The sequence below is a fragment of the Rhinoraja longicauda genome, chromosome 11 (assembly GCF_053455715.1).
Source record: "Rhinoraja longicauda isolate Sanriku21f chromosome 11, sRhiLon1.1, whole genome shotgun sequence".
Taxonomy (NCBI): domain Eukaryota; kingdom Metazoa; phylum Chordata; class Chondrichthyes; order Rajiformes; family Arhynchobatidae; genus Rhinoraja; species Rhinoraja longicauda.
In genome coordinates this window covers 34,989,574-35,009,844 of record NC_135963.1, presented here as the reverse complement: position 1 = coordinate 35,009,844, position 20,271 = coordinate 34,989,574, and the positions used below count along the sequence as shown (strand labels likewise).

The 20,271-nt window shown below is 45.9% G+C and overlaps 1 protein-coding gene across 2 annotated transcripts in view; it reads right to left on the bottom strand.

The window, feature by feature from the left end:
- The window catches only part of dnai4 (dynein axonemal intermediate chain 4), a 64,288-nt gene that overhangs the window by 20,434 nt on the left and 23,583 nt on the right, over positions 1 to 20,271 (bottom strand). For both annotated transcript variants that reach the window (XM_078407391.1, XM_078407392.1), the window contains 4 exons: positions 17,262 to 17,368; positions 15,624 to 15,780; positions 11,677 to 11,816; positions 6,940 to 7,107 (listed from right to left, as the gene is read on the bottom strand). In XM_078407391.1, the coding sequence (XP_078263517.1) occupies positions 6,940 to 7,107; positions 11,677 to 11,816; positions 15,624 to 15,780; positions 17,262 to 17,368 (572 nt within the window). The remainder of the gene's footprint in view (positions 1 to 6,939; positions 7,108 to 11,676; positions 11,817 to 15,623; positions 15,781 to 17,261; positions 17,369 to 20,271) is intronic.

The window sequence follows — 20,271 nt, the reverse complement described above, 5'->3', positions numbered from 1 at the left end:
GGAGGCGTGGACTATATATATATATGAGGTAAGGGCACACAGGTGGAAACAATCAAGGCGGGGCTGACAATTACAATGGCAGGAAGTCAAGGGACTTGAAATGAGAATCTAAACACAGAACATGACACAAGACTAACAGATATGACGGGACATTACAGTACCCCCCCTTTTAGGACCGACTCCTGACGGTCCAGGCTGGTCAGGATGAGTCTTGTCAAAGTCCTTGATCAAAGTTTTGTCCAAAATGAAGCTGGCAGGAATCCAGCACCTCTCCTCAGGACCGTAGCCTTCCCAGTCGACCAGAAACTGGCGACCGCGACCTCTCTTGCGGACTGGAAGAAGTGCCTTAACTGTGTAGTTAAGACCACCATCGACGAGCCGGGGGGGTGGAGGAGGCTTGGAGGCGGGCACGAGTGCACTTTCCTTGACCGGTTTTATTTTGCTGACGTGGAATGTAGGGTGAACCCTTAATGACCTGGGGAGTTGTAGACGGACCGAAACAGGTTTAATGACTTTCGAAATGGGAAATGTACCCACAAACATTGGAGCCAGCTTTCTGGCGTGGACGTGAAGTGGCAAGTCCTTTGTAGACAGCCATACCTTCTGGCCTGGGCGATAATGCGGAGCGGATCTGCGGTGGCGGTCGGCTGCCGCTTTCATCCGGGACTGACCCCGGAATAGAACCCTCCGAGCTCCGTCCCAGATTCGGCGACAGCGTCGGATCATGGTGTGGGCAGAAGGCACCGTCACCTCACCCTCATAAGCCGAGAACAAGGGGGGCTGGTAGCCGTAGGCACACTGGAAGGGTGTGAGTCCCGTGGCAGCCGTAGGAAACGTGTTGCGTGCGTACTCGACCCAGATGAGATGGTCGCTCCAGGTGGTCTGGTTCTGCGCGATCAGACAGCGCAAGCAGGTCTCGAGCTCCTGGTTCATCCGCTCAGTCTGGCCATTGGATTGCGGATGGTAACCAGAAGACAGGCTGACGGTGGCACCTATGAGGGAACAAAACTCACTCCAAAACTTGGACACAAACTGAGGACCTCGGTCCGAGACAATGTCTGTAGGGAAACCATGGATACGGAAAACGTGAGACATCATTACCTCTGCCGTCTCTTTGGCAGAGGGGAGCTTGGCCACAGCGATAAAATGTACCATCTTTGAAAATCAGTCTACCGCCGTCAGGACAGTTGTATTACCTTTGGAGGCCGGCAACCCAGTAACAAAGTCAATGGAGATGTGGGACCAGGGCCTCTGAGGGACTGAAAGTGGGTGCAGCAGGCCCGCTTGGGATTGTCTGGAGGGCTTGCTCCTTGCACAGACAGGGCAGGCGGCCACATATTCAGCTACATCCTTCTCAAGTGAAGGCCACCAAAAACGCTGTTTAACCACAAAGACAGTTCTCTTGGCACCTGGATGGCATGTGAGCAGGGACGTGTGAGCCCAGTGGATTACCTGGGGGCGCAATGTCACAGGAACAAACAAACAGTTAGTAGGACAGTCACTCGGTGCTGGAGTCTCATCATTTGCCTGCTTCACATCTGTTTCGATCTGCCAAGACACCGCTCCTACCACACGGTTAAGTGGCAGGATGGGTTCGGGTTCTCTGGTATCAGGTTCAGGGTCATAAAGTCGGGACAGGGCGTCTGGTTTTGTGTTCTGGGAACCGGGCCTGTAAGACAGAGAAAAGTTGAACCTACTAAAAAACAGAGTCCATCTGGCCTGACGTGAGTTGAGTCTCTTGGCTTTACGGATGTATTCCAGGTTCTTGTGATCTGTCCATACCAGCAGGTGTGGCCGGAACAGCAGGCAGATGGCCGGCTGAAGGTTCAACGTGAGCCAGTGGAGAAGCTGCCGAGGTTGGGTCGAGACGAGCCAGAACCTGATGGAGTTGTACAGCGAGGTGGTTAATCTGGGTCGTCACTGATGACTGGAACTCGCCTTGTCTATCGTTCAGCTCGCGCACCCCGTGACTGACTGAGCGCAGCTGCTCCTCCTGGTGCTGGATCTTAGTGCCCTGGTTGGCAAGGGCTGATTTCCAAATCTTAGAGTCGGCTGAGTCCATATTATAGCCAGTTCGTTCTGTTATGCTCTGGGGCACACAGGAACTGGACTCAAACGCACGACTCACACACAAGAGTCAATTTGGAGAAAATAAAGGCGTTCTTTAATTTTCACATTAAAGAACACTGCGATTCGAACCAAAAACTCTAAACTTACTCAGCTACAAAAACATTAGTTACAAAAATTACTTACTAGCTATACTACGACCGAGAGCACATGAATCACAATACGAACTGGCACAGGACAAAGGGAGGCGTGGACTATATATACATGAGGTAAGGGCACACAGGCGGAAACAATCAAGGCGGGGCTGACAATTACAATGGCAGGAAGTCAAGGGACTTGAAATGAGAATCTAAACACAGAACATGACACAAGACTAACAGATATGACGGGACATTACACAGACAATGCCTGACAATGTTTCTGGTGGGGATGGATTTAACAACAAATGCATGGAACTCCAATTATTTGCTCCCAAAGGTAGGGTGAATATTAACATTGAAGAAAGCTAATGCACTATTAATGTTCTGCTATCGTTACAAAAGTAATACTTCAATTTGAAGAGTAGATTTTCTGTAGGATCTTGCATTCTTTTTATGGACACATGGAGCTAAACATTCTTCGGTTCTAATTTGAGAGTATTAAAATAGCATGGAGCAATTTAGCACACTGATGCAGTTTGCCAAAATGCCATTATGGTCACGTTCTTCCAGTGTGAACGCATTATAAAGCATTATCGGATTTGGCCTTCCAGTGTTGCAATTTACAACCTGAATCATTTGCAATTGAAATCATCCACGGCAATGTGGGGCAGCAGCTGGCACTTAGATGTGCTCTTGTGATCTCAGAAACTGACAAAGGGGGATGCGGAGGGGTGGACAAACCAGAAGCAAAATTGCAGTAACATGGAAAAGGTGGTGATATGTGAAGGAGGGCGATTGCAAGGGCAGTGGATCAGTGGGAATGTATTCCACAGTTCACTGCAGGAGAGGCAGCGCATTTACGTTCATAAGTCATAGGAACAAAAATACCTGACGACATGGCCTCCACAGTCATCTGTGGCAATGAATTCCACAGATACACCACCCTCTGACTAAAGAAGTTCCTCCTCACCGCCTTTCTAAAAGTATATTCTTTTACACTGAGGCTGTGCCCTCTGGTCCTAGACTCTCCCACTAGTCATAGAGAGTCATGTTCATAGCTTCGTAGAATCAGACATTGTGGAAACCTTTGGCCCAACTCTGATGAACATGCCCAATCCAACTAGTCCCACCTGCCTGCATCTGGCCCATATCCCTCCAAACCTGTCCTAACCATGTACCTATCTAAATGTTTCTTAAACATTGCCATAGTACCTAGTGGAAACATCCACGCCACAATCACTCTCTCTCGAGGACATTCACTATTCAGTAAGTTTCAATCAGGTCCCTCCTCATCCTTATAAACTTCAGTGAATATAGGCCCAGAACCATTAAATCCTTATCATAAATTAACTCCTTCATCCTCGGGATCATTCTCTTAAACTTCCTCTGGACCCTCTCTATTGCCCGCACATGCCGCCTCAGATATGGGGCCAAATGCAGTTTGACCGGAGCCTTATAAAGCCTCAGTATTACATTCCTGCTTTAATATTCCAGTCCTCTCGAAATAAATGCTAACATTGCATTTGCCTTCCTTACTCCCGATTCAACTTGCAAATTGACCTTTGAGAAGAAATCACTCTTCTCTCTGGGTATGGAGGAAGTCCAAGACAAAGCTAGGCACTTTTGGCAGGGGATTGCTTGGGAAACCTCCATTTGGAGAGAATTTTGATGTCTGCACCATCTATCAGTGTCTGTATTTTGGGGAAATGCTCACAAATACTCATGCCTGCAAATTAACCTTTTGGGAATCTCACACCATCATAAAAACAGAAACATAGAAAATAGGTGCAGGAGGAGGCCATTCAGCCCTTAAAGCCAGCACCGCCATTCATTGTGATTATGGCTGATCATCCATAATCAGTAACCTGCGCCCAACTTCTCCCCATATCCCTTGATTCCACTAGCCCGCAGAGGCCTATCTAACTCTTAAATTTATCCAGTGATTTGGCCTCCACTGCCCTCTGTGGCAGAGAATTCCACAAATTCACAAAAGATCCTTCTCACCTCAGTTTTAAATGGCCACCCCTTTATTCTAAGACTGTGGCCCCTGGTTCTGGACTCCCCCAACATTGGGAACATGTTTCCTGCATCTAGCTTGTCCAGTGCTTTTATAATTTTATATGTCTCTATAATATCCCCTCTCATCCTTCTAAACTCCAGTGAATACAAGCCTAGTCTTTTCAATCTTTCCTCATATGACAGTCTCTATCCATGTCAACACTCTACCTCCAATACCATGTGCTCTAATTTTGCTCACCAATCTCCCGTGTGGGACCTTATCAAAAGCTTTCTGAAAGTCTAGATACACTACATCCACTGGCTCCCCTTGATCTATTTTACTTGTCACATCCTCAAAAAATTCCAGAAGATTAATCAAGCATGATTTCCCTTTCATAAATCTATGTTGACTTGGACTTATCCTTTTACTGCTGTCCAAATGCACTGTTATTACCTCTTTAATAATTGACTCAAGCATCTTCCCCACCACCAATGTCAGGCTAACTGTTCTGTAATTCCGTTTTCTCTCTCGCTCCTTTCTTGAAAAATGGGATAACATTAGGTATCCTCCAATCCACAGGAACTGATCCTGAATCTATTGAACAATGGAAAATGATCACCAATGCTATTTCTAGAGCCACCTCCCTGAGTACCCTGGGATGCAGACCATTAGGCCCTGGGGATTTATCGACCTTCAGTCCCATCAGTCCACCCAATACTATTTTTTGCCTCACTCCCATGACCCTTTGCACCTCGGATTTCCGAATCCTCTTCCCATTTAGAAAATGTCGACACCATATTCCTACTACCAAAGAGAGTGACCACACACTTTGCTACGCTATATTCCACCTGCCACTTCTTTGTCCACTCACCCGACTTGTCCAGGTCCTTCTGCAGCTTCCTCTACAGTCTGGAACAGTCTGACAAGAAAGTTTTTAGTGTGATTGACCAATTAAATAGTGTGGTTTTAGGCGAAGCAGTGGTCCATTGGGAAAACAAAGGCACTCGGGTGCAGATCACTGAGGTTGAAAATCATACCAGAAGGCAAAAAGCAGGTATTGCACCATTGCTAACCTAATTGGAACAAATTTTAATGTTTCCAGAGGAATGCATGTATCAAATATACACAGCTCATCAGTTGGAAACCAAATATTTTTTAAATATCCAGAACTGTATTCAAAATTTCCAAAAGGCAATCAAATTGCAGTGCATTTCTCCATTCAACAGAGCTATATCCTCAGTGGAAAATCAAACAGTGCCCAAAATCAACATAAACTAATTGTAACTAGTATAATTTAGCTCATTTAAAAAAAAAATCTTGAACAATTTTCAGTATAACACAAATAGCTTATTTACACAGCAGGTGGCACTGCTACCTCAGTGCTCCAGGGTCCAGGTTCACTCCTCAACTTGTCTTTATCTCAGAGTAGTTCACACATTTGTATACTAAACCTCTTGTTTATTTGTTTGTTTGTTTGTTCCTGAACTACAACCAAAACGGTACACGATAGCGCGACAATTTTAGGCCCACCTTACTCACCGTCGTCCCTTTGGTGCTTATGGAAGAAGTTTCATTGAAATCGGTGTTATATTTTTAAAGTTATTCACATTTTATAGTTTAAATCAATCTCCTAGGGAGGGAGGGGGGAGAGAGGGAGGAAGGGAAGGAGGGGTAGGGAAACAGGGAGTGGGGGCGAGGGGGATGGAGTGGGGAGGAGGGGAAGGGGGAGGGGAAGGAGGGGAGGGGAGTGGAGGAGGAGAGAGTGCTGCACCAATGCAGGAGAGGTTTGGGACCAACAGGTCCAATTGGTCTAGTTCTCTAATTCTCCTGGTTGCTAAAGACTTTAACTCCCCCTCCCATTCCCATACCGACCTTTCTGTCCTGGGTCTCCTCCACTGTCATGGTGAGGCCAAATGCAAATTGGAGGAACAGCACCTCATATTTAACTTGAGCAGCTTACATCCAGCGGTGTTAATAGTGATTCCTCTAACTTCATGTAACCCTTGCTTTCCTTCTCTCTCCGTCCCTCCCCCCATCCTAGTTCTCCTACTTTCACTGTCCTCTTGATTAATTTTACTGTTTGAATGTTTCAATGTCACCTTCCCCTCATCCAACAATGGAGCATTGTATGTTTCCTTGAACAACGTCTGCTTTGATCTGTTCCTTTCACACCTTACATGTTCTTTATACCCTTCCATCTCTCGTTTCCCTCTCCCCTGACTCTCAGTCTGAAGAAAGGTCTCAAACCGAAATGTCACCCATTCCTTCCCCCAGAGATGCTGCCTGTCATGCTGAGTTACTCCATCATATTGTGTCTATCATCAGTGTAAACCAGCACCTGCAGTTCCTTCCTACACACTCTCTAATGACCATGTGGGCTGCTGCTGCGTGCCCCTCTTTCCTCCCACAACGACATTTGGCTATTGTAAATTACTCCTTTAGGGAGATCAATGGCAAAAGATTCATTGGATGTAATACTGGTCATAATGAGGGGAAATAAAATAACAGGGCCACATTAAAATAAGTAGGGAGGAATGAGACTGATGGAATTGCACTGCAAGAAGCTAACATGGGCCCTATGGGTCAAAAAGCTTATTTCTGTGTGGTATTAATAAGTAAACAAACAAGAAGTTAGAAGTCATAATGAAGGGTTCTAAATCTAGAACTTTTAATGGAGAAATATCAGTTGAAATCATCTCTATTCAATAGACATTTTCATTATTCCATACTTACCTAACCCTAAAGAACTTAGAGCTGATAACGTTCGAATTACAGTTTTGTCTAAATTAACTTGTGCTGGTAATGACTCCTTTTTCTGTTTCGTTACATTGAAGGTAGTGTCTTCTTGCAGTTCCATTTCCTTAAAGCTATCATACAGGTCCCATATTGTTGCCATGACAGCTGGAAAGCAAAAATTTGTAATTTGTCACTGTGTCATTTGGATACTTCAGCTAGTTTTCCAAACATGAAAATAATTTGTCACCACTAGCAAAAATAATACCGGTGTAACCAACTGAGAGTTAACTTTGACTCAAATGCAAGAATATGGGGCGATATCAAATATATGTAGTTACTTTGAAGCTCAGCACTATTTCATCTCCCCAGTCTCATCTCCATCTGATTGGTTATTTTGCATCTTCGCACATTAAGATCATGCATATTTTCTGGCTGAGTTTCAAATGATATGTCAGAAACCTATATAAAGCATGACCCTGCCTCTTCAAGGAGATTACACTCATTTCCAGGAGTTTTGTTTTGTGAACGAGGAAAAGCCACAGCCTATGAATTCTAAGTAACTAGTATGGCTGGTAGATTATTTAAACTATCTAATTATTGCTTGCACCATTTCATGTACCTTAAAAAAACATATTGAACCAATTTCAAAACCTTCATATACTACCATTATGAAAGCTCAATGTTTACACTGTTTGGCCTCAAAATCTCACAACATCTCGTTCAATGTTTTCTCATTCCTTATAGCACTAAAATGGAGTATTTATTACTATTGTACGTACAAAACATGTCAGACCCTCCAGACCTTACAAAAAGTAAACTAGCAATGAATACACAATTAAATTATAATAACCAAATTATGATTGCATTGACAATTTTCCCCTTCCTCTCATGAGGTTGTTAGGAATATAATCTCCTCTCTTGCCTCCCTCAATAACCTGGGATAGATCCCATCAGGCCCTTGGGATCTATCTACCTGTCCTTTCTTTGAAGATTACTTGCCATAACCTCCAATTTCTCATCAGTGCTTCCATTTGCTGGCCTGCTGCACTGGTTCCCACCCCCCTGCATTGGTTTAAATCTACCCTGCTGGTAGATCCTGTCTTACAGAATCCCCTCCAATAACCTATCCACCATTAATGCAATGCCTGCAGTTTCTTGGCTTGTCTGTGCAGCCCTTCTTAAATAAAGGCACAACATTAGCCCCCCTCAAGGTCTTTGGGACCTTAGCTGTGGCTAACAATATGAATATCTCTGCCAGGGTCCCAGTAATTCATTTCCTGTCTTACCACAATGTCGGTACCTCCTCTTTTGTAATGAGGAATTCCATTGCTCACAGTTTTTAATGCATTGCCTGATAAGCACCTCCTCCTTACTGCTTTCCTGCATTGTACAGGATCTCACACGCACAGGCAACCCAATTGGGGACTATTTTGATTTTGTGAGACTGTGTAAAATTGGTGAAATTAAATAGGGAATTTAGTCCTCTCCTAATTTTTGATTGGGCCAGAGGCTATAGCCTCAGAATAAAAGGAAGTACCCTTAGAAAGGAGATGAGGAGGGATTTCTTTAGTCAGAGGGTGGTGAATCTGTGGAATTCATTACCACAGAAGGCTGTGGAGTCCAAGTCAATGAATATTTTTAAGGCAGAGATTGACAGATTCTTGATTAATACAGGTATCAGGGGATATGGGAGAAGGCAGGAGAATGGGGTTGAGAATGGAAGATAGATCAGCCATGACTGAATGGTGTAAACTTGGTGGGCTGAATGACTTAATTCTGTTCCTATAACATATTACACCAGCGGGCTGCAGCTGTCGTCTTACCTGAGTCCCAGGCTCAGCACCAAGCCCACGATTTCCATGATGCAGACTCCAACACCACTGACTCTGCTGGGTCCGACTGCTCCCCCCCCCCCCCTTTACAGGGAACCTCAGTGGGGGTTTCACTGGTTCTTCCCCTTCCCCTTTTAACCAGGTGGCCCTAGCTATTCCCCACCCATACAATAGTCCTCACGCCACCCTCCTCTCTGAACAACCACCATCCCCCCACCAGACATCGCCCCGGCCTCCATCTACTCACCTGCCTTCCTCCGACCCCAACCCCCACCCGTGCCATGTGTTCACCATCCCCTCTGACCTCCCCCTTTCTGATACGGGTCAGTCTGTCCTCAGCAGAGACTTCATCTTTGTTCCCTTCCGCCCCCACCTCAATAGGTTCTAGGACGGTCATGATGTAGAGCTCTTCTTCCGTCACCTCCGCCTCCGTGCCTTTTTCTATGGGAAGGAGTCCTCACCACCCAGTCATGCCTCCGTCTCCACCGAACCCCCTCTTCTTGGACTCCCCCAGATGGCCCTCTACCTTCTTTAGACCTTTTCATTTCCAACTGCTGGCATGACATCAACCACCTTAACTTTTCCACTCCCCTTACTTACACTAACCTCACCCCCCCCCCCCCCCCCCCCACCGAATGTACAGCCTTCCGCTCACTCTGCAACAATCCTGACTTGATAGTCAAACCTGAAGACAAGGGAGGCGCCATGGTAGTCTGGCGCACTGACCTCTACCGGACTGAGGCCAGGCGACAACTCTCAGACACCTCCTCCTACTTATCCTTGGACCATGACCCCACAGACGAGCACCAGACCTTAATATCACACACCATTTCTGATTTTATTACTTCCGGCTATCTGCCCTCTAAAGCCTCCAACCTTATCGTTCCCCAGCCCCGCACTGCCCGATTTTATCTTCACCCCAAAATCCACAGACTGTCCTGGGAGACCCATTGTTTCTGCCTGTACAAGTCCCACCGAATTAATTTCCACATGCCTCGACTCCATCCTATCCCCCCTCGTCCAATCCCCCCCGACCTAAGTCCAAGGCACCTCACACGCTCTTCGTCTTCTCAATGACTTCTCTTTTCCAGGCCCCCAATCCCTCATCTTTACCATGGCTGCCCAGTCACTCTACACCTCCGTCCCCCACCAGGAAGGTCTTAAAGGCCTTTGTTTCTATCTCGACCGCAGAACCAGCCAATTTCCATCTACTTATTTTCTCCTGTGCCTAGCAGAGCTGGTCCTTACCCTCAACAACTTCCCCCTCAACTCCTCCCACTTCCTCCAAATCCAAGGCATAGTTATGGGCATTCGCATGGGCCCTAACTATGCCTGCCTCTTTGTTGGGTACATCGAACAATCCCTGTTCCAGGCGTACACTGGCCCTATCCCCGAACTCTACCTCTGCTACATTGACGACTGCATCGGTGCCGTCTCCTGCACCCATGCAGAACTCACAGATGTCATCAACTTCATGACTAATTTCCATCCTGCACTCAAATTCACTTGGACCATCTCCGACATCTCCCTACCATTTCTGGATCTCACCGTCTCCTTCACAGGAGACAGACTATTGACCGACATCTACTACAAACCTACTGACTCCCATAGCTATCTAGACTACACTTCTTCCCACCCTGCTTCCTGTAAAGACTCTATCTCCTATTCCCAATTCCTCCGTCTCATATCTGCGCTCACGATGATGTTTTCCATACTAGATCATCGGAGATGTCCCCATTCTTCATGAAATGGGGGTTCCCCTCTTCCATTATAGATGAGGCTCTCACTAGGGTCTCCTCGATATCCCGCAGCTCCGCTCTTGCTCCCCCTCCCACCATTCACAACAAAGTCAGAGTTCCTCTTGTCCTCACCTTCCATCCCATCAGCCGTCGCATACGGCACACAATCCTCCGACACTTTCACCACGTCCAACGGGATCCCACTACTGGCCACATCTTCCTATCTCCACCCATTTCTGCTTTCCACAGAAACCGTTCCCTCCGCAACTCCCTGGTCCCTCCCCAGGTACTTTCCCCTTCAACCACAGAAGATGCAACACCTGTCCCTTTGCCTCCCCCCTCGACACCATCCAAGGACCCCGACAATCTTTTCAAGTGAGGCAGAGGTTCACTTGCACCTCCTCCAACCTCATCTACTATATCCGCTGTTCCAGGTATCGACTCCTGTTTATCGGCAAGACCAAGCGTAGGCTCAGTGATCATTTCGCTGAAAACCTCCACTCAGTCTGCCTTAACCTACCTGATCTCCCAGTTGCTCAGCACTTTAACTCTCCTTCCCATTCCCAATCTGACCTCTCTGTCCTAGTTCTCCTCCATTGTCAGAGTGAGGCCCAGCGCAAATTGGAGGAACAGCACCTCATATTTCGCTTGGGTAGCTTACACCTCAGCGGTATGAACATTGACTTCCCTAACTTCAAATAGCCCTTGCTTTCCCGCTCTCACCATCCCCTTCCCCTTCCCAATTCTCCCACCAGTCTTACTGTCTCCGACTACATTCTATCTCTGTCCCACTCCCAACATCAATCTGAAGAAGGGTCTTGACCCAAAACTTCACCAATTCCTTCCCTCCAGATGCTGCCTGTCCCGCTGAGTTACTCCAGCATTTTGTGTCTACCTATAACATATGAATTGTATTTAAATCAGGAGATTTGTAAACTATGCTGGAGCTTCAGTATCAACTATATTACACCTGCACAATATAAAAATTACTACAAACCTTCTGGTTTTTTTCCTTGTTTTGTGCTGAATTTCAAAGTAAAATTTTGCCTTAATTTATCTAATTTTTTCACCATCCTCAAATTTGTTGGTGCTCTATATTATGTTCCAAAAACAAATAAACTAGATATTTGAATAAAATATGTTTTGTTTGCTTGATAGTTTACCTTGTTCTTTTGTGTTAATTCTGTCACACTGAACCTCTTTGGATTTTAGTGCTCCAGTGAATGTCTGTGCCATCCTTTCAATGTAGCGATCATTGCCAACTCGCTCCCTGCAGAGTTCAATATATTGTGCATTCCTTTTCCTTGAAATGAAAAAATGCCAAAGTTTGCATTCATAGAAACATAGAAACATAGAAACTAGGTGCAGGAGGAGGCCATTCAGCCCTTCGAGCCAGCACCGCCATTCGTTGTGATCATGGCTGATCATCCACAATCAGGAACCTGTGCCCAACTTCTCCCCATATCCTTTGATTCCACTAGCCCCCAGAGCTCTATCTAACTCTCTCTTAAATTCATCCAGTGATTTGGCCTCCACTGCCCTCTGTGGCAGAGAATTCCACAAATTCACAACTCTCTGGGTGAAAAAGTTCCTTCTCACCTCAGTTTTAAATGGCCTCCCCTTTATTCTAAGACGGTGGCCCCTGGTTCTGGACTCACCCAACATTGGGAACATTTTTCCTGCAGTTAGCTTGTCCAGTCCTTTTATTATTTTATATGTCTCCATAAGATCCCCTCTCATCCTTCTAAACTCCAGTGAATACAAGCCTAGTCTTTTCAATCTTTCCTCACCTGACAGTCCCACCAACCAGGGATCAATCTCAAATTCGGAGACCAAAACTGTACACAATACTCCAGATGTGGTCTTACCAGGGCCCTATACAACTGCAGAAGAACCTCTTTACTCCTATACTGAAATCCTCTCGTCATGAAGGCCAACATGCCATTAGCTTTCTTCACTGCCTGCTGTACCTGCATGCCAACCTTCAGTGACTGGTGTATAAGGACACCCAGGTCTCGCTGCACTACCCCCTTACCTAACCTGACACCATTGAGATAATAATCTGCCTCCTTGTTTTTGCCGCCAAAGTGGATAACCCCACCACCTCATCTTTGCTTCAAACATTGCGAGGTGGGGAACAGGAGCAAAGATTGGGATCAGCTGCAATATTTGGTACATTTTCTCTTGATAGTGCCGATGTCCAATTTCATGATGTGCTACTCAACAGATCAGGCAGCATCTGTGATGCGCAAGGAGAGGCTCTGAATGCAGTAGATGAGGTTAGAGGAGGATGAGTTAGACTTTGTGTGGAGGAAAGAACTGCAGATGCTGGTTTAAATCGAAGATAGACACAAAATGCTGGAGTAACTCAGCGGGACAGACGGCATCTCTGGAGAAAAGGAATGGGTCGCGACCCGAAACGTCTGCCATTCCTTCTCTCCAGAGATGCTGCCTGTCCCACTGAGTTACTCCAGCATTTTGTGCCTATCTATGAGTTAGACTTCCTCTCACCTCATCTACTGCATTCATTGCTCCTGATGTGGCCTCATTTACATGGGCAAGACCAAGTATAGACTAGGTCAACGTTTCACCAAACATTTTCACTCAGTCCCCCAAGGCCTGCTAGATTTCCTGGCTGATAACCATTTTAGCTTCCCTTCCCTTTTCCACTCCACTTTCTGTTCTGGGCCTCCTCCATCGCCAAATCAAATTGGTACTGGACCCCAAGAGAGGGAATTTGTAGACTGCCTACAAGATAGTTTAGAGCAGCTTGTAATTGAGCCTACCAGGGAAAAGGCAATTGTGGATTTGGTATTGTGTAATGAACTGGATTTGATTATGGAGCATAGGGTAAATGAACCACTAGGAGGTAGTGACCATAATGTGATAAAATTCAACCTGCAATTTGAGAGGGAGAAGATGGAAATGGATACGTCCATTTTTCTGTTGAGCGGAGGTGACTACAGTGGCAGGAGGGAGGAGCTGGCTAAAGTTGATTGGAAAGGGACTCTAGCAGGAATGACGGTGGAACAGCAATGGCAGGAATTTCTAGGAACAATTCGGAAAATGCACTGTAAACAAGATATTAAACGAGAAAAAGTTCAGTGCGTGTGTATGTACGCTGATTGAATGATGGAGTAGACTTAATGGGCTGAACGGCCTAATATTGCTCCTATGACTTATGAACATTGAAGTTTGCCCTTCTTACCTTAAAGCAATGCCCTACAGTATCTGACATATTTACTCTAGAAAGATGTTTTTGACTGTCTATTCTATCTATACCTCCCATAATTGTATATACCTCTAACAGGTATCCTCTATAATTACTGCCATTCTAGAGAAAACAATCCAAGTTTGTCCAACTGAATTTACCCAAGTTTGCTCTCTGAGATGGTCATAAATCACATTTTTTCACATTTTCCAAGGAGTTAGGAGGCCCTTCAGCTCATTGAAACTGCCAGCTCTTTGAATAATCCCATCAACTCTATCCCCCCATTTATTTCCCTATAACCTATCCACTCTCACCTGCCCATCAACTCCAAGTTGATTCTTGTGCCATGAACAATTTATAACAGTCAATTACAACAAGTGCATGTTTGGGGTGTGCATGGAAATTAGACATGTGCAAGAAACTTACTAAGAGCACTGAAGGTCAGAATCAAAACTGTGTTGCTGGAGCTGTAAGGCAGCATTAGCTGTTACACCATAATGCTGCCCACTGCAAAGTGTGATTGGAGAGCTTTTTGAAAAAAAATACTTTGCTATGATGCAGTTTTCGTGGATGGCTAGGAGTATTGCCTTTGGTCAAATTTTGGATCTTGCATTGTATTTTCTTTTGCCTCTTTTATTTATTAAACATCACATCATACTCAGTCCATCTTTATGTTGATTGACCCTAAGCTGATAAGGATCTTCTGTTATACACTGGGACGTGTTGTGGCCCCATCATTACCCGGTCTAACCACTAACCGCCCAAGCCGATCTGTCATTAACTATACCGTTAATGGCAAGACCCTTAACAGTATTGATGTGCATTTGGGATCTTGGGAGTCCCAGTTCATGTTTCACTGAAGGTTACAGCACAAGTGGAAAGGGTGGTAAAGACAGCATATGATATTCGTGCCTTCATTACTAGAGACATGAGTATAAGAGTCAAGAAGTCATGATGCAGCTCTGTAAGTCTTTGGTTAGGCCACATCTGGAATATTGCATGCAGTTCTGGTGGCCCCATTACAGGGAGGTTGTGTAGGTTTTGAAGAGGGTGCAGGGGAAGTTTACCAGAATGCTGTTAGGATTAGAAGGTTAGATTTCAACTACAAGGAGAGGATGGAAAACTTGGATTGTTTTCTCTGGATCATCAGAGGTTGAGGGGAGACTTGAAAGAAGTATATAAAGCTATGGGAGGCATAGACAAGCTAGTCAGAATCTTTTTCCAAGAGTGGAAATATCCAACATTAGAGGGCATTGCTGATGGTGAGAGGGGGAAAGTTTAATGAAGATTTGCGGGCCAAGTTTTTTTTAAACACAGAGAGTGGTGGGGGCTGGAATGCATCCCAGGGATGGTGATGGAGGCAGATATGATGGTGGCATTTAAGAGGTTTTAAAGATAAGCACATGAAAGTTCAGGGAATAGAGGGATATGAATCACGTACAAGCAAATGAGATTGGTTTAACTTAGCATCAAGTTCAGCACAGACATTGTGGGCCACAGGCCCCATTCCTATGCTGTACTGTTCTATGTTCCTAACATCTGGCTTTCTCAGCAATCTTTGTAGACTTAGCAAACTTGACTGCAATATTCTCTGGTCTTCATCTCAGTTATGAACACAAGTTAACAGTTGAGATGCCAACAATGACCCTTGTGGAAACCCACTGTTTACAGTTTGTCAATCTGAAAAATAACTTGTTTATCTTGACTTCCAGTTTTCTGTCAATCAAAAAAAGAGATCAGACAAAATCATAAAGCTACAAGTTCAGCATTTCACAAACTGTAGTTTGCTCTGCAGAATAAACAGCACCCAGCATACTTCAAAAAACCGCTTCCATTCAGTTATATAAATGGTAGATTCATCAAATAATTTGGTTGGATATTTACGATGAAAACACTTACTTTATAGCTTCTGCTTCTCCTGAATCCACTGAAATCATTTCAACTGGAAGATTCAGAAAAGTATATGTTTCAGTCTCTGTCAGGTACACATCAACAATCTTATTTAGTTCATCATCTGTCAGTTGTTGTCGTAGACCCTCTCTCCGTATTTGTTCATCTAAAATCGTAAGTGTTTATGAAAGGCACAAATAATAATCAGAATTATCATCTAAAATTAACAGATTTGTTTAAAATGTTGAAATATTTTAATCAAATGGGAGAAAATGGTTTCCACAGATTGATAATTAAAGGGCATCAATTTAATGAACAAAGAACCATCAATTAAGGAACAAAGGGTATATCTGCCTGTACATTATCATCTGGGAAACATTTTCTGTGGCAGATAACTGTTAAGGTAATAAATGAACCACATTGCCTTAATAGCTTTAAAAAGAAAAATGGCAATGGAATGCCTTGGAATGATGGGGACACAGCAATAAAGTACATGCTTTTTCAGAAAACTTGGTTTGGTTCAAAACAGCACTGGTTTAAATGGCCTCTTTCCCTGCCCTAACATTTTATCCTTCTATCATTTTCCCACTCTATAGAACATGGTGCACAACTGTCAAACAAATCTTGATAACACTTTAGCTGCAATTCAGATTAGATTCTAATCCACAAGTGACAAATTAAAACCTGACATGATTACCCTTGACAGTATTGATGTAAAGAGGGATCTTGGGATCCAAGTCCAAAGCTCCCCGAAATTGGCAACGTGTAGATAATGGTAAAGAAGATTTATTCACAAAATGCTGGAGTAACTCAGCAGGTCAGGCAGCATCTCGGGAGAGAAGGAATGGGTGACGTTTCGGGTCGAGACCCTTCTTCATGGTAAAGAAGATGTAAGGTATGCTTGCCTTGCCTTCATTGGTCAGGGCAATCAGTACAAGACTCAGGAAGTCATCTTACAGTTTCATAGGACTTTGGTTAAACCGCATGTGGAATATTGTGTGCAACTCTGGTGGCCCCAGTATAGAAAGGATGTGGAGACTTTGGAGATGGTGCACATCACGTTTATGAGAATGCTGCCTGGATTAGACAGTGTTCGCTTGGAGTGCATTGTTTTTTCAAGGAGTGGTAGGTGCCTTGAACACATTGCCATGGGTAGTTGTGGAGGCAGATACAATAGAGGCACCTAAGGGGCATTTTAGGATTTTAGATAGGGAATGGATATGCAGAGAATGGAGGGATATGGATAACATGCAGGCAGAGGAGATCATGTTCGGCATGGACATTGTGTGCCAAAGGGCTGTTCAATGTTCCATGATTAAAATAATAGCAAAACTTATAATTCTCTCAAATTCCCTTCCAATACCAATATTGAAAACTTTTAAGAAAGTATCATTAAGTAATATAAAAATGCTTCCAATTTATATAAATACCACATTACAGTAGCTGAAATAGCAATACATAATGGAATAATCATAATTTATCAAGACATTAAATGCAGCTACAGTATTTTTCATGAAATTTCCATCTCAATAAAAGAACAAAATAAGTAACCAAAATAATAAACTTTATGAAATTTAGTAACTAGGGAGTTAATGGCATTATAAATCTGCAGAGTGTTAAGCTAGAAAATATGGTGACAAATCTTACAATGGACAGTTGTAGCCTCATGATGGGCAAAAGAATCTCCAATGTCTTCCATTGAATCTGAAAAAGTACGACTTGATCTGGAGACACTGCCACTGTCAAAAGTGGATCTGTGGATAATAGAGAAAAGAACATTGACCGGAAATGCCAGTAAGTACACCCACACACTTACAATACAATACAATATATCTTTATTGTCATTGTACAGGGGTACAACGAGATTGGGAATGCGCCTCCCATACGATGCAATAAATTAATTAGCTAGTCAGTATTAATTTATACAACCCAATGAAACAAATTAGAACAGTTTTAAACAGAATAAAGTGCCGGTTCACTGTGCGATGTGACCATCCGGCTCAGCAGGACCGGTTCATAGCAGCTATGGCCCTGGGGATGAAGCTGTTCCAGAGTCTGGAGATGCGGGCGTAGAAGGCCTTGTATCGTCTGCCCGATGGTAGAAGTTCGAACAGACTGTTGCAGGGGTGTGAAGAGTCTTTGTGGATGCTGGTGGCTTTTCTGAGGCATCGTGTGTCGTAGATGCCCTCCAAGGCTGGTAGCTGTGTTCCGATGGTCCTCTGAGCTCTATGGACTACCCGCTGAAGAGCTTTCCTCTCTGCCTCCGTGCAGCTGAGATACCACACAGGGATGCCATGTGTTAGGATGCTCTCTATGGTGTAGCGGTAGAATGTCGTCAGCAGCTGTTGGGGTAGACCAGACTTTTTCAGTGTTCTTAGGTAGAACAGTCGTTGCTGTGCCTTCTTGACCAGCGCAGCAGTGTTATTGGACCATGTGAGGTCCTCCGAAATGTGAGTGCCCAGAAGCTTGAAGCTGGACACTCTCTCCACACTGTCCCCGTTGATAAAGATCGGGGTGTATTCCCCGTTGTGTGACCTACGGAAGTTGATGATCAGCTCCTTGGTCTTGGTGGTATTTAGGGACAGGTTGTTATCAGAGCACCAGTCCGCTAGGTTCTGCACCTCCGCTCTGTAGTTTGTTTCATCACCTTTGGTGATCAGCCTGATCACCGTTGTGTCGTCTGCAAACATGACAATGGTGTTGGTGTCGAATGCAGGAACACAGTCGTGTGTGAAGAGGGTGTAGAGCATGGGGCTCAGAACACAGCCCTGTGGTGTGCCGGTACTCAGGGTGATAGTGGAGGTCAGGTGCGGGCCCATTCTCATCGCTCCAGCAGGAAGTCCAGGATCCAGTCGCATAACGACGAGCTGAGGTCTAGCCGGTGGAGTTTGGTGATGAGCTTTATTTATTTATTTATTTTTTTTTTAAAAATTCTTTTTAATCAAAAATATTTATTCAAATATTAAAATAATATATACATTACAATAAAACCAAAACAGAACCCACCACCAGAGTATTATACAAACAAATATACCTATTGAAACTATTATACAATTATATTATAATCCCCATCCAGGATACATCCAATCCCCCGCGGTGCCCAGCGGTCCCGGAAATCCTCCAGGGTGCCCGTGGACAGCGCATAGTCCCTCTCCAACACCACCCTGGCACGGACGTAACCCCGGAAAAGGAGCAGGCAGCTGGCTCGGGCAGAGCCCTCTTCCGCCTGGCGCCGTGAGTCGCGGATGGCCAGCTTGGCCTGGCCCAGGAGCAACCCAACCAGGACATCTTCGGCCCTACCCTCTCCCCTACGCACAGGGTGTCCAAAGATGAGGATGGTGGGTGAAAAATGCAGCCAAAAAGCAAGGAGCAGCCCCTTTAGATATTGGAACAGGGGCTGCAACCTCACACACTGCATGTACACGTGGTACACAGACTCTTCCAACCCGCAAAAGTGGCAGGCGGTTGGCGAGTCTGTGAACCGCGCGAGGAACAGGTTGCAGGGGACTCCTCGGTGCAATATCTTCCACCCCAGGTCCCCGATGGAGAGGGGCAGAATCCCTGCGTAGAGGGACCCCCACCGCGGGGCCCCCTCGTGACCGGAAGGCAACACCGACCGCCACTTAGTGTCCGGACGGTGGACCAGGGCGAGGAAGTGCAGGGTGTGGAGGAGGAGCCCGTACAGGACACGCCTCCCTGCGTCTCGGAGGGAGATGAAGGGTGTCGAGGAAATACGGCTCATGTTGTGTGGGACCGGCTCCCAGGAAGGATTACGGCGCCTGGGTCCGACGAGTACTTCCGGCTGAGCGGGGGTTTGCTCAGCCGCAGGTGCTCCACACATTTGAGCCTCTCCGACACCCAGCGGGGCAGGACAAGGGCCGGCTGCACTCACGCCTGGGCCGCTGCCCTCCGTCAGCGGAGGGGGGGCCCGGTCGACAGCAACCAGGTTCCAGACTCTCAGCAAGTCCCGGTAGAAGCCGGGCATTCCCAGCAGGATAGCACGGCTGACGCCCACCATCGGGATCCGCGTACCTGCCTGAAGGCAGCGGCCCTGTTGGAAAAAGTGCGTCGCCAGCACGTGCCACCTGGGAGGACGCTCCGAGTACAGGTATCTCTGCAGAGTCCTGAGGCGGAGAGCCGCCAACTGGGTGCGAATGCACACCAGCGACTGCCCGCCCTCCTCAATCGGGAGACTCAGGACCGCTGCAGAGACCCAGTGCTTTCCGTTGCCCCAGAAGAAGTCCACCAACTTCTTCTGGATGATCCCAGCAAAAGTGGCTGATGGGACCAATGTGGTCAATCTGTACCAGAGCAGGGAAGCCACGAGTTGGTTAATGACCAACACCCTGCCCCGGTAGGAAAGCACGCTGAGGAGACCTGACCAGCGCCCAAGCCGGGCGACGACTTTCAACTCCAGCTCCTGCCAGTTCGCCAGCCAGGTCTCCGCGACGGGACTCAGGTAGACTCCCAAGTAAAGGAGGTGCGTGGTGCTCCACGTGAAAAACCGCATCTCCTCAGGGAGGGAGTCCACCTGCCATGGACCCACCAAGAGTCCAGAACATTTCCCCCAATTGATCCTTGCAGAGGAGGCGGCCGAGAAGACTCGTTGGCACTCGCGCATCCTCTGCAGATCAGCGGGGTCAGTGACCATGAGGAG